The 14,608-nt window shown below is 47.6% G+C and overlaps 1 protein-coding gene across 4 annotated transcripts in view; it reads left to right on the top strand.

Annotated features, from left to right (window-relative positions):
• The window catches only part of LOC126947231 (arylsulfatase L), a 32,069-nt gene extending 20,169 nt beyond the window's left edge, over positions 1–11,900 (top strand). For 3 of the 4 annotated variants that reach the window (XM_050777948.1, XM_050777951.1, XM_050777950.1), the window contains 5 exons: positions 2,150–2,286; positions 5,115–5,249; positions 8,141–8,303; positions 9,524–9,645; positions 11,526–11,900. In XM_050777948.1, the coding sequence (XP_050633905.1) occupies positions 2,150–2,286; positions 5,115–5,249; positions 8,141–8,303; positions 9,524–9,645; positions 11,526–11,884 (916 nt within the window). In that variant the 3' untranslated portion in view covers positions 11,885–11,900. The remainder of the gene's footprint in view (positions 1–2,149; positions 2,287–5,114; positions 5,250–8,140; positions 8,304–9,523; positions 9,646–11,525) is intronic. The other variant, XM_050777949.1, reaches the window with a different exon arrangement.
• Positions 11,901–14,608: the final 2,708 nt, after the last annotated feature.

The raw sequence follows: 14,608 nt of genomic DNA, 5'->3' as shown, positions 1-14,608 counted from the left end.
GCCCAGATAACTTTCATATTTTTAGTAGAGATGGGTTTTGCCATGTTGGCCAGGCTGGTCTTGAACTCCTGACCGCAAGTGATCCACCCACCTCAGCTTCCCAAAGTGCTGGGATTACAGGCATGAGCCACCGCACCCAGCCTCTTAGAGAGAGGTCATCCCGGCAATACCTAATGTATGACAGAAAGGACATTGACAATTAGCTTGCAAATTAAAGCAGGTAAGACTGTTGCATTCTTTTTGATTTCTAATGTGACAGGATCTGGCTATGTTGCCCAGGCTGGTCTTGAACTCCTGGGCTCAGCCTATCCTCCTGCCTCAGCCTCCCAAAGTGCTGAGATTACAGGCATGAGACACCATGCCCAGCCTGATGTGTTCTAATTAAGGCTAACACCTTCACCATTGCTCTTATGCTTTAAGGTTCTAGATTAGACCATGAAGGCCAGGTGAAGGGAGGGAGAAGCTAAAGCACTACTTTCAAGGAGGACAATGAAAATAATATTAATAACCCAATATGCCTCATTTTTTTTTTTTTTTTTTTTTTTTTTGAGACGGAGTCTCGCTCTGTCACCCGGGCTGGACTGCAGTGGCCGGATCTCAGCTCACTGCAAGCTCCGCCTCCCGGGTTCACGCCATTCTCCTGCCTCAGCCTCCCGAGTAGCTGGGACTACAGGCGCCCGCCACCTCGCCCGGCTAGCTTTTTGTATTTTTTAGTAGAGACGGGGTTTCACCGTGTTAGCCAGGATGGTCTCGATCTCCTGACCTTATGATCCGCCCGTCTCAGCCTCCCAAAGTGCTGGGATTACAGGCTTGAGCCACCGCGCCCGGCTGCCTCATTTTTAAAGTGTGCTTTTTATAACTATTTTATGTCCTAATCCTCACTACGTGATAGCAATTATAAGAAAATTGAATGTGCAACACCACCTATTCTATAAGTTAAGGCTTGAGGTCAAAAATATATATTGAAATAACTGAACAAAATAAAAGTCATGTCAGACAGTAACCTGCAGTTCTTTTAACTTTGCATTAAGTATGTAGAGTTAGAACATAATAATATTCAGGGGAAAAAAGATGCACTAAATCAGTATGGTTTTTTATTTATTTATTTATTTATTTTGAGACAGGATTTCACTCTGGTTGTCCAGGCTGAAGTGCAGTGGTGAAATCTCAGCTCACTGCAACCTCCTCCTCCCAGGGTCAAGCAATCCCCCCGCCCCACCCTCCCGAGCAGTCGGGAGTACAGGTGTATGTCACCACACCCCGCTAATTTTTGTATTTTTAATAGAGATGGGGTCTTGCTGTTTCCCATGCTGGTCTTGAACTCCTAGGCTGAAGCAATGCTCCTGCCTCAGCCTCCCCACATGCTGGGATTGCAGGTGTGAGCCACCACGCCTGGCCCAGTGTGGATTTTTAAATAGATTTCAGAAGGGAAGGGAAAATTCATGATGTTAATGAGTCTTAAACAGGATGGGCGTTGTGGCGCATGCCTGTGATCCCAGCTACTTGGGAGGCTGAGGCAGGAGAATTGCTTGAACCCAGGAGGCAGAGGTTGCAGTGAGCTGAGATCATGCCACTGCACCCCAGCCTGGGCGACAGAGCCAGGATCCATCTCAAAAAAAAAAAAAGAAAAAGAGAGAGAGAGAGGTAACAGACCAGAAAGGCATGGTGGCTCACGCCTGTAATCCAGCACTTTGGAAGGCTGAGATGGGCAGGAGCAGGTCACGTGAGCCGAGGAGTTCAAGACCACCCTAGTAAACATAGTGAGACCCTGTCTCTACCAAAAAAAAAAAAAATTAGCTGGGCCTGTTAGCACATGCCTGTGGCCCCAGATACTTGGGAGGCTGAGGTGGGAGGATCACTTGAGCCTGGGAGATTGAGGCTGCAGTGAGCTGAGATCATGTCACTGCACTCCAGCCTGGGTAACAGAGCAAGGCCCTGTCTTTAAAATAACAACAAAAAAAGGAAGATTGTTAAACATAAGAATTATTTTTCTGTTGAAGAAGAGTTTTGAGTGCTTCTTTTTGGTGAGCAGAGTTGAGAAGACATTTGAGTAAGGATGTGACAAGTGAGATCCATATTTAGTATCTACAGGACTTCAATCTCTGTTTTACCAAAAAAGTAACCTTAATTGCTTTGTATTTATTTTTAGGAATAAGCATGGGCCTTTCCTCCTCTTTGTTTCCTTTTTGCACGTCCACATCCCTCTTATCACTATGGAGAACTTCCTCGGGAAGAGTCTCCACGGGCTGTATGGGGACAACGTAGAGGAGATGGACTGGATGGTAGGTAAGTGCCCTTCCAGGGAAAACGGGCTGCTTCCCCTCCAGCAACAGAAGCAGGAAAGGAAACAAAGAACGAGAAGGTTAAAGACAGAAGAGGCAGAATAGCGATTGCAGTGCGACTGGATTTTAAGAGTCCAAAATATTATAGGACAGATCTTCACTCCATTAGCAGAGAGTGAATTCCATAACACGTGCATGGAAGGCATTGCTATTCGACCAAAGATGTCCACGTCTTAATCCCATGTGCAGAAAGAATGATAGCCCCAAAGCTGTCCACTCCCTAGACAGAATAATGGCTGCAAAGACGTCCACGTCCTAATCTTGATATGGTAGACAGAAAAATGGCCAAAGGTAGCCACTTTCTAATCCCCATGTGGGAGACAGAATAATGACCCCAAAGATGTCCACATCCTAATTCCCATGTGGAAGACAGAATAATGACTCCAAAGATGTCCACGTATTAATCCCCATGTGTTAGATACAATAATGACCTCAGAGATTTCCATGTCTTAATTCCCAAGTGGCATACAGAATTTTGGCCCCAAAGATGTCTACATCCTATCGTCGTGTGGTAGACAAATGAAAGAAAGAGCAGAGAAAATTCCTCTCTGCTGTAGAGTGGCTAGTGGCTCCCCTGCACTAAAAATAGGACTACATTTCCTCCTCTCGCCTACAAAAGCCCCATGACCTGCTGCTGCCCAGATCCTCGTCTGATCTCCACCCAACCCCTTTGTCCTCCCCACCTGCTGCATTCTGGCCACGTGGACACCACACAGTATCTTTCACATTTGTCCCCTGTCAGGGCTTCCACACCTGCTGTTCCCTCCTGGAATGCTTCCTCAGGCTTCGCTGGCTCCTCTTCAGAGCCTGCCCTGACTCACCCCTAACGTAGCTCCTCCCCAATCATCTTCTCCCCCATTCTCCTGTGGTCCTTTTTTGTTTTGCCTTTGTTTTCCTCCTCCTCTTCCTCCTTTCTCCTCCTCCCCCTCCTTTCTCCTCCTCCCCCTCTTCTTCTTCTTCTTCTTCTTCTTCATATTTCTCCTCCTTCTCCTCCTCATCCTCCTTCTTCTCCTTCTCCTCCTTCTCCTCCTCCTTCTTCTTCTTCCTCTTCCACTTCTTCCTCTTCTTCTTCTTTCTTCTTTCTGTCTTCTTTCTTCTTTTTTTCCTAACACAGCACCACCATTGTTTCTCTTCATGACCATGTGTTAGGTGGGTCGATTTTCCATGTTCCCCCAGGAGAATGTAAACTCCTGTGGGTCTGGATTGTTTTGCCTCATTCACTCATCATATTTCCTGGGTTTAGAACAGGATGGAAGGGGAATATCGCTTGAGTGAGTCAGGGCTGGGTGAGTACCTGTATATGGGCACAGCACATCCCTGCCTCCCAAAAAAGAACTTAGGAATCCCAGGGTTTAGGTGGTGGTGGGCTTGAGAATCCCAGGATCCTCAGAATAATTGCCGTCAGAGATCTGGGTGAAAGATGTGTTTTTAAAACATTTTGTTTCCTTAACAAGCTAGGCAAGGAAGGAGAAAAAGTTAATTGTGTGTGTATGTGACAGGGTCTCATTTTTTTTTTTTTTTTTTTTTTTTTGAGATGGTGTCTCACTCTGTTGCCCAGGCTGGAGTGCAATGGCACGGTCTCGGCTCACTGCAACCTCTGCCTCCCAGGTTCAAGCGATTCTCCTGCCTCAGCCTCCAGAGTAGCTGGGATTACAGGCACCTGCCACCATGCCTCGCTAATTTTTATATTTTTAGTAGAGATGGGGTTTCACTATGTTGGCCAGGCTGGTCTCGAACTGCTGACCTCATGATCTGCCCGCCTCGGCCTCCCAAAGTGCTGGGATTACAGGCGTGAGCCACCGCGCCTGGTCGACAGGGTCTCATTCTTACCCAGGCCGGAGTGCAGTGGTGCAACCACGGTTCACTGCACCGTAGTTTCCCAGGCTCAAGCAATCCTCCCACCTTAGCCTCCCCAGTACCTGGGACCACAGGTGTGCGCTACCACACCCGGCTAATTTTTTTATTATTTGTAGAGACGAGTTTTTGCTGTGTTGTTCAGGCTAGTCTTAAACTCATAGGCTCAATGAGCCTCCTGCCTCAGCCTCCCAAATTGCTGAGATTTCAGGCATGAGGCACTGTGCCCGGCCTGTGAGTGGCATTAATGACACGAGTGCCCTCGTGTGTGACTGCAAGAAGCTCAGCGTCACTGTTGAGGACTGGTCTGCATTTTCAGCCCATGCTTCCTTCTCTGGAATGTTCACATGCCTCACTTTTTTTTTTCTTTTTTTTTTTTTGAGACCAAGTCTCACTCTGTCACCCAGGCTGGAGTGCAGTGGTGTGATCTCGGCTTATGGCAATCTCCACTTCCCGGGTTCAAGCTATTCTCCTGCCTCAGCCTCCCAAGTAGCTGGTACTACAGGCATGTGCTACCACGCCCGGGTAATTTTTGTATTTTTAGTAGAGATGTAGTTTCACCATCTTGGCCAGGCTGGTCTCCAACTCCTGACCCCAAATGATCCTCCTGCCTTGACCTTCTAAAGTGCTGGGATTACAGGTGTGAGCCACTGCGCCCAGCCTACATGCCACACTTTTAAGTTTTTGATATTTTGTCCTTGTAGGTTGCCTAAAATTCTGAGCAAAGGATGGGGTGCACATAAAGTCAGACATCAATCTCCAACAAATGATATCAAAATTAAACAACTGACTTCCATTATGCGTTAAAACTAAGGATTCATTCTTGTGGATAGCCTCCAAATACTAAAGCATACACTTCGGGCTTCATTTCTGATATTTTTCTATTTCGACGGCCTCAAAAACATCTGTTCTTTGCAGGACAGATCCTTGACACTTTGGATATGGAAGGTTTGACCAACAGCACCCTCATTTATTTTACATCAGATCATGGGGGTTCCCTAGAGAATCAACTTGGACGCACCCAGTACGGTGGCTGGAATGGAATTTATAAAGGTGAGGCTAAGATGCTCCCAGATCCTCATCTTGCAAGTTTATCTCTTCCCCGCAATTCCCAACAGGGCAGTCTCTTCCAGGAGGGTCAATATTATTGCTCAAGGACAGTGATTTTTCCTCTCCAGGGCAAAAGTGATAATTTGACATACTCAGTTTGAATTTTTGTTCCTGGACCAAACTGAGGGTCAGGCTGCTTATTCTGGTGGTTCAAAACTGAGATGCAGATGACCTGGGAGAGGAGGGAGTTTATTTCTGTGACCGGTTACAGGGAGGAGGCCTGGACGTTATTGCCTGACCAACTCACAATTACAAAGTTCTCCAGAGCTTCTATACCTTCTAAGCTGTATGTCTACGTGTAAGTGTGCATTCATCTAAAGACATTAGCGATTAACTTCTCATCTATAACTAAGGTCTGAGTCCTGAAGACCTTCCTCTGGAGCCCCAGTAAATTGACTTAATCTAGATGGGTCCAGGTGGCCGGGCATGGTGGTTCACGCCTGTCATCCCAGCACTTTGGGAAGCCGAGGCGGGCAGATCACCTGAAGTCAGGAATTTGAGACCAACCTGGCTAACATGGTGAAACCTCGTCTCTACTAAAAATACAAAAATTAGCTGGGTATGGTGGCACACGCCTGTAGTCCCAGCTACTCGGGAGGCTGAGGCAGGAGAATCGCTTGAACCTGGGAGGTGGAGGTTGCGGTGAGCTGAGATCGTGCCACTGCACTCCAGCCTAAGCAATAGAGGAAGTCACCATCTCAACAACAACAAAAATAATAAAATAAATAAATAAATGAATAGGTCCAGGTGCCAGAGCTGATTATCCTTACCTTGTCTCCTGCTAAATCACAGAGGTCTGGGGAGTTTTTTCAGACCTCCAATAAAACTTGTTTAATCCTAAACGGATCCTGCTAAGAATTCCTTTGTTATCTTGTCACACTTCAAGGCCCAGGAGAGGCCTGGGCAAAACTCTTGGGGGGCTTTTGTTACATCTCAGCCTTTGCATAAGGGCACTGGTGGTTTCAGCTTTTAAGATGTAACTTCACCACTCGGGCAGTGCTGAAACAGTTGTTACGGAGGCCTGCGTTACTGAGACCTGGCCTGCCACGTTTTTGTGCATAATTAAGGAGTTTTTAGATTATCAAGTTGTGTAACCATCATCATGTGGCCCACCACTGTTTATCTTCAGAACATTTCACCACCTCACAAAAAAATCCTGTACTCATAGCAGTCACTCCCTGTCCCCCGTGCTAACATCCATCACCCAAAAACTTGTTTTTGGTTTGTTTACTATTTAATTTTTTAAATTATTTTTTGTAAAGATAGGGTCTTGTTATGTTGCCCAGGCTAGTCTGAAACTCCTGAACTCAAGCAGCCCTCCCAGCTGGGCCTCCCAAAGTGCTGGGATTCCAGGCGTAAGCCACCATGCCTGGCCACAACATTATTTTGTATCATTGTGTATTTTCCTACTCTAGACATTTATGTAAATGAAATCATACAATATGTGGGTTTTCTTGTGAATGGTTTCTTTTACTTAGCGTGATGTTTCTGAGGTTCATCTGTGTTGTGGAAATGTTTCATTCCTTTCCATGGCTGAATATATTCTATTGTATGGACTCAGGTTTGAATTTTACCTTCAGACAATGCATCCAAGAAGGATAAGGCCAGGCGCAGTGGCTCTCACCTGTAATCCCAGCACTTTGGGAGACCGAGGCAGGCAGATCACTTGAGGTCAGGAGTTTGAGACCAGCCTGGCCAACATGGTGAAACCTCATCTTTACTAAAAATACAAAAATTAGCCAGGCGTGGTGGCACACGCCTGTAATCCCAGCTGAGGAGGCTGAGGCAGGAGAATTGCTTGAACCTGGGAGGTGAAGGTTGTAGTGAGCTGAGATTGTGCCACTGCACTCTCGCCTGGGTGACAGAGTAGGACTCTGTCTCAAAAAAAAAAAAAAGGAAGAAGGGTAGACACCTAGCTGGCCACATTATATTCAAACCTGGATTCCATTGTTTCCAAGCACGCCATTATTTCATGTCCCACAAAGATTCTAAAATGTGCTGCCCTGTGTACATGACTTCACACTGTTGTGCTTACACATTTTGTCATCTCCCTGCTTACAGAGCTTTATTTTTCAGTCCTTGAAAGAACCTTTGTAGGCTGATGTTGGCAAATATACCTATGATGTATATTTGCTTTGAAGTAGATGGATCCATCAGTCTAGTACACATGTAAAACGGGATATATAAATGCCAGCTACATCCACTAATGCCTTCCCGAAACAACTTCACATTGAAGGCCTGACTCCTCAGAAACCTTTATCTCATTGCCATTGATGTTAATGTATTCTCTACCCAGTCTGGTTCTCTGTGCCATGAAGAACGTCAGTATTATAAACTGGGGCAGTTTAAACAACAGGAATTTATCCTGTCCTGGCCCTGGAGACCAGGAGTTTGAGATCAAGGTGTCTCAGGGAAATGTGCCCTCCAGAAGCCCTAGGGGAGGCTCCTTTCTGCCTCTGCCAACGCCTGGGGGCCCCGGGTGTCCCTGGGCTTGTGGACACACCACTCCAGTCTGCCTCCGTCTCCGCGTGGCCTTCTGCTCTGCGTCTGTGTCTCCTCTTATAAGGACAACAGTCATTTGCAGTGAAGGACCTAACTTAATCCAATGCACACTAACCAATAACAAGGTTAATAAAAAATATAAAATCAAACCTCTACAGGGGAACTACATGAGATTGAATGTTTTAATGTCACTAAAACAAAGAGGGAGAAACTGAGAGACTCAGGGAGAGAGAAACTTAAAACAAGTGAAACATGCAGAAAAGTGAAAGCAGCCAGGCTGAGCATCTATTTCTGTTTTTTAACCACTTTCTTTTGTCTGTGTTCAAACACAGGTGGGAAGGGCATGGGAGGATGGGAAGGTGGGATCCGCGTGCCTGGGATCTTCCGCTGGCCCGGGGTGCTCCCGGCCGGCCAAGTGATTGGCAAGCCCACAAGTCTGATGGACGTGTTCCCCACCGTGGTCCAGCTGGCAGGCGGTGAGGTGCCCCAGGACAGGTACAGAACAACCCAAAGAAACAATTCAGCTTTGCACAGACACAGCAACACTTATGACAAATGAAAATGTCACTCTGGCATTGCAGTAAGGCATCCATGAAATTGTTCCCAGACCAATCCGAGGGTCGGGCTACTTATTCTCATGGCCCAATAACGTGATGCAAATGAACTAGGAAAGAAAGGAGTTTTATTTCTGTAACCAGGTATGGGGAGAAGGGCTGGAAATTATCACTAGACCGACTCCAAATTACAAAGTTTTCCAGAGCTGCTATATCTTCTAAGATGTATGTCCACATGTAAGTGTGTACTCATCTAAAGACATAAGTGATTCCACTTCCTTTTATCTATAATTAAGGTGTGAGTCCTGAGGACCTTCCTCTGGAGCCTCAGTAAATTGACTTAATCTAAATGGTTCCAGGTGCTGGGGTGATTACCCTTATCTTGTCTCCCGCTAAATCATGGAGGTTTGGGGAGTTCCTTTAGACTCTCAATAAAACTTCATTGTGAAGGTCTGGGGAGTTTCTTCAGACCCCCAATAAAACGTGTTTAATCCTAAACGGGTCCTGTTAGGAATCCTTCATTATTTTGTCATGCTTCAAGGCCCAGGAAAGGCCTGGGCAGAACTTTTGGTGGGCTTTTGTTACCTTCCAGTCTTTGAGCGCTGGCTCTTTCAGCTTTTTTTTTTTTTTTTTTTGAGACTGAGTCTCACTCTGTCGCCCAGGCTGGAGTGCAGTGGTGCAATCTCGGCTCACTGAAACCTCCACCTCCTGGGTTCAAACGATTCTCCTGCCTCAGCCTCCCGAGTAGCTGGGATTACAGGCACGCACCAGCATGCCCGGCTAATTTTTGTGTTTTTAGCTGGGACGGGGTTTCACCATGTTGGCCAGGCTGGTCTCGAATTCCTGACCTCAGGTGATCCACCTGCCTTGACCTCCCAAAGTGCTGGGATTACAGATGTGAGCCACCGTGCCCGGCCAATTAATTACTTTTTAGCCAAAGGTGACGTTTGGTGGTGACTAACGTGGGCCGCTGCTGCATTCTTCTTCTAAGCGTGCTAATGCACACACACGCCTTCCATCCATCTGCGCTCACACCCGGACTTTCCCTCCACTGATACAACATAGAGTGCAGCACCTGGGGTTGGGACTGGCAGATGTTGGAGGGACAAATGTCCAAAGTCCCTGTTCCAACCCTGAGCCATGCCATGTTCCTTCCTGCAGAGTGATTGACGGCCAAGACCTTCTGCCCTTGCTCCTGGGAACAGCCCAGCACTCAGACCATGAGTTCCTGATGCATTATTGTGAGGGGTTCCTGCATGCAGCCAGGTGGCATCAACGGGACAGTGAGTAGGGGAGCCCCTTCCTAACAGCCTTCGGGAAAGAGTCCCTCTGTGGAGGAAAGCACCGTGCCCTAGAACAGGCTGGGGGTGGAGCTGCATTCCAGAGTCCATCTCCACGTCTCCGCGCTTCCGTTTTTCTCCACGAGCTTTTTTTTTTTTTTTTTTTTTTGAGGTGGAGTCTCGATCGGTCCCCAGTCTGGAGTGCAGTGGCGCGAACCCGGCTCACTGCAACCTCCGCCTCCCGGGTTCAAGCGAGTCTCCTGTCTCAGTCTCCCGGGTAACTGGGATTACAGGCGCCCACCACCGCGCCGAGCTAATTTTTGTATTTTTAGTAGAGACGGGGTTTCACCACGTTGGTCAGGCTGGTCTCGAACTCCTGACCTCAGATGATCCGCCCGCCTTGGCCTCCCAAAGTGCTGGGATTACAAGCGTAAGCCACCGCGCCCAGCCTCTCCACGAGCTTTTTAAATTTGGTTTTTGTCAGTATGTGTCCCTCTCATTCCAGCGACATGCCTTCTGAGATCACCTGTCAATCGTCTTCAAACGATGGAGAATTGTTCCCCATAGTTTAAACACCATGTATGGGCTGTATTTCATTCTTTCTTCCCTGTGCTATATGAAGTGCAACTTTTGTCATCATCACACACACGTATGTGCATGCATACACACATGCACACACACATACTTGCACACACATGTGTTCAAGACTTTTCTAGTCTCCTTTTTTTCTTATTTTTTTGTAATTTTTTTTTGAGACTAGTCTTCTTTGTCGCTCAGGCTGGAGTGCAGTGGTGCGATCTCGGCTCACTGCAACCACAGTCTCCCGGGTTCAAGTGATTCTCCTGCCTTAGCCTCCTGAGTAGCTGGGATTACAGGTGCCCACCACTACACCTGGCTAATTCCTTGTATTTTTAGTAGAGTTGGGGTTTCACCATGTTAGGCAGGCTGGTCTCGAACTCCTGGCCTCAAGTGATCCACCCTCCTCGGCCTCCCAAAGTGCCGGGATGACAGGTGTGAGCCACCATGCCTGGCCTCCAATTTTTCTTTATTTATTAAATTGAAACAAGGTCTCAGTATGTTGCCCAGGCAACTCCTGGGTTCAAGTAATCCACCCATCTTGGCCTCCAAAAATGCTGAAATTACAGGTGTGAGCCACCACGTCCAGCCTTTTGTAGTCTATTTTATGCATCTAGATGTGCTTCCAAATGTTTTAATCACCTGACCTTAAAATGATTTCATCTTCTTTGTGAACAATTACAGGCGCATTCCTGTAATCCCAGCTACTTGTGAGGCTGAGGCAGGAGAATCGCTTGAACCCAGGAGGCGGAGGTTGCACCACTGCACTCTAGCCTGGGCGACAGAGCAAGACTCTGTCTCAAAAAAAAGAAAAGAAAAAAAAAAAACTGACCAAGTGCAATTCACAGGCACTTCGTGCTTTCACAGTGTTGTGCAACCTCCACGTCTGTGTAGCTCCAGAACATTTTCATCACCCCAAAAGCAGACACTGCCTATCAGCAGTCACTCCCCATTCCACACCCTACAGGCCCTGGAAACCACTACTCTACTTCCTGTCTTTATGTGTTTCCCTATCCTTGACATTCAATATGAATGGAATCATGCAATGTGTGCTCTTTTGTAACTTCTTTCTCTGAGCATAGTATTTTCAGGGTTCATTGATGTTGCAGCCGGTGTCAGTGTGTCATTGCTTTCCATAGCTACACAGTACTCCATGTAAGATGTACGATGTTTTGTTTATCTGTCCATCCAATGCATCCAATGGACGCTTGGGTTATTCCTACCCTTTAGCCCTTATGAAGATGCCATTCTCCAGCACTGCGCCCTATCTCTCTATACCAACTCGGTAATTATTGTCTTTCCACCAGAAGGAACCACGTGGAAAGTCCACTTTGTGACCCCGGTGTTCCAGCCAGAGGGAGCCGGTGCCTGCTATGGAAGAAAAGTCTGCCCATGCTTTGGGGAAAAAGTACTCCACCACGATCCACCTTTGCTCTTTGACCTCTCAAGAGACCCTTCTGAGACCCACGTCCTCACACCAGCCTCAGAGCCTGTGTTCTATCAGGTGATGGAACGAGTCCAGCGGGCTGTGCGGGAACACCAGCGGACACTCAGCCCGGTTCCTCTGCAGCTGGACAGGCTGGGCAACATCTGGAGACCATGGCTGCAGCCCTGCTGTGGCCCATTCCCCCTCTGCTGGTGCCTTAGGGAAGACGGCCCACAATAAATGTCTGCAATGAAAAGCTGGAACCCCGATTCCTAAATTTTGTCACTCAAAGTGAAACAAACCAGCTGACCGTGGTGGCTGTCATCCCAGCACTTTAGAAGGCCACCACGGGAGGATCACTTGAGGCCAGGAGTTCAAAACCAACCTGGGCAACATGATGAAACTCTAGCTCTACAAAAACAAAAATAAAAAAAATTAGCCTGCATGGTGGCACACGCCTGTAGTCCTAGCTACTCAGGAGGCTAAGGCAGGAGGATCATTTGAGCACAGGAGTTGGAGGCTGCACTGAGCTATGATCGCACCACTGCACCCCAGCCTGGGCAACAGAGCAAGACCCTGTCTCAAAAAAGAAAGAAAACAAAAAAATGAAACAAACTTCAGCATCATGTTAAGATATCTATTTGCATAAGGATGAATAGTTTCTCCCTGTGAAGAAAACAAAGAAAAAGGCAAGAAAAAGTAGAAATGAACAATAAACATTGGCCAGGTGCAGTGGCTCACGCCTGTAATCCCAGCACTTTGGGAGGCAGAGGCGGGCAGATCACTTGAGGTCAGGAGGTCGAGACCAGCCTGACCAACATGGTGAAACCCTGTCTCTATCAAAACAAAACAAAACAAAAAGAAGCCAGGCGTGGTGACGTACGCCTGTAATCCCAGCTACTCAGGAGGCTGAGGCAGAAGAATTGCTTGAAGCCGGGAGGCGGAGGTTGCAGTGAGCTGAGATCATACCACTGCACCGCAGCCTGGGTGATACAGCAAGACTGTCTCATCAAAAATAAACAAACAAACAAACAGTAATAATAAATCATTGAATGATCACTCAGACACCCAAACTGGAGAGGCAAAGTATCTCCTGGAGTCGGGGAGGATTCTGTCAATGGACCCCAGCTCGGTCTGGAAGAGTCTGCCCTGTAGCCCCAAACAGCCCAAGTCCCAGCAAAGGCGCCTCTGTGGCTTACAGATTTGCACATGAACAGGAGATAGGCCCCAAAGATAAAAACGGACACTGATGTGGCTTTGTCTGTGGTGCCCATTTATAGTGTTTGTTTATTGTTTAAAACCACAAGGATGAACTGTGCTTCCCGTTGGAACTGTTTTCAAGTGGTTTTCCTTTGTCCCCAATGCCCCAGGTGATGTGGGCAAACTCAGGCTATGGAAGTCGCACTGTACAGGCAGGGTCCGCCCCAGCTCTGAGCTGCGAGGTCATTGCATAATCAGGCTGTGCCTTAATTGTCTGGGCTGCTAGAATGAAAATACCACAAACTGGGTATCATCAAGAATATTTCTTGCAGTTCTAGAGGCTGGATGTTCAAGACCATGGCATGACAGAATCTGTGTCTGGGGAGAGCCTGTTTCTCGGTTCACAGCTGCCGCCTTCTTCCCATGTCTTTACACAGTCATCCCTCTGTGCCTGTCTGTGTCCTACCTCTGATTCTTGTTTTTTGGGGTTTTTTTTGAGATGGAGTCTTGTTGCGTTGCCCAGGCTGGCGTGCAATGGTGTGATCTCGGCTCACTGCAACCTCTGCCTCACGTTCAAGCGATTCTCCTGTCTCGGCCTCCCTCGTAGGTGGGACTACAGGCGTGTACCGCCACGCCCAGCTAATTTTTGTATTATTTAGTAGAGGCAGGTTTTCGCCATGTTGCCCAGGCTGGTCTGGAACTCCCGACCTCAAGTGATCCACCCGCCTTGGCCTTCCAAAGTGCTGGGATGACAGGCTGAGCCACTGCGCCCGGCCCTAATCTCTTCTTATAAGGACCCCACTCCTATTGGAATAGGGCCCCCTCTTGTGACCTCATTTTAAAGGATGAATAAAAACCTTATTCCTGTGAATTTGAGGGCAACACAATTCAGTCCCCAGCACATTCTCTCCTGGGAGTAAGGAGGTCTTTCCAGTAGTTCTTTCTGTCTCCAGGTTCAAGCAACAGGTCGCTCCTCCCACTCTTCCAAGCCTAGGTATGTGATGAGCAATGCCCCACCTTGTCACCACCTCAAGAACGTGTCCTCAATTTATCCAATCCATATCAGCCTCCAAGAATTCAGACTGTGCGTAGAGACCAAAAAAGTCAAATCCATCTCCAGCCAATTCTCTTGAGTCAAGAAAGAAATAGTAGGCCAGGTGTGATGGCTCACATCTGTAGTCCCAGCACTTTAGGACACTAAGATGGCTTGAGGCCAGGAGTTTCAGACCAGCTGGGACAACATAGCGAGACCCTGCCTCCACATAAAATTTAAATAATTAGGTGTGGTGACACGTGCCTGTAGTCCCACCTACTTGGGAGGCTGAGGTGGGAGGATCACTTGAGCCTTTGGCCTCCCAAAGTGTTCAAGACTACACTGAGCTATGATCGTGCCACTACACTCTAGCCTGGGCGACAGGGTGAGACCTCATCTCTAAAAAGAAAGGAAGGAAGGAAAGGAAAGAAGCAAAAAGAAAAAGGAAGAAAGGGAGGAAGGGGTGGCAGGGAGAACCAGTTAACCCCTATTGGTTTCCCATCGCCATGGCTATTGGAACAAGACCCAGTACTTCGGGTCAGCTGTGCCGGATGTTCCCAGCCCATAGAGTCACCTTTAAGTTCTTCAGCATCCACTGGGGAGAGTCACCTCTGTCTCCACACTTGGCCACACTCTTGACCTTGATGGCTTTGAAGCCAAAGTCCGCATGGAGGCTCCATGTGCTGAAAGTCATGTTAGACCCTCAGGGTCAGGGCTTACCCACCCTTTCC

This window comes from Macaca thibetana, chromosome Y, assembly GCF_024542745.1.
Source record: "Macaca thibetana thibetana isolate TM-01 chromosome Y, ASM2454274v1, whole genome shotgun sequence".
Classification (NCBI taxonomy): domain Eukaryota; kingdom Metazoa; phylum Chordata; class Mammalia; order Primates; family Cercopithecidae; genus Macaca; species Macaca thibetana.
This window is presented reverse-complemented; position numbering and strand designations above follow the sequence as displayed.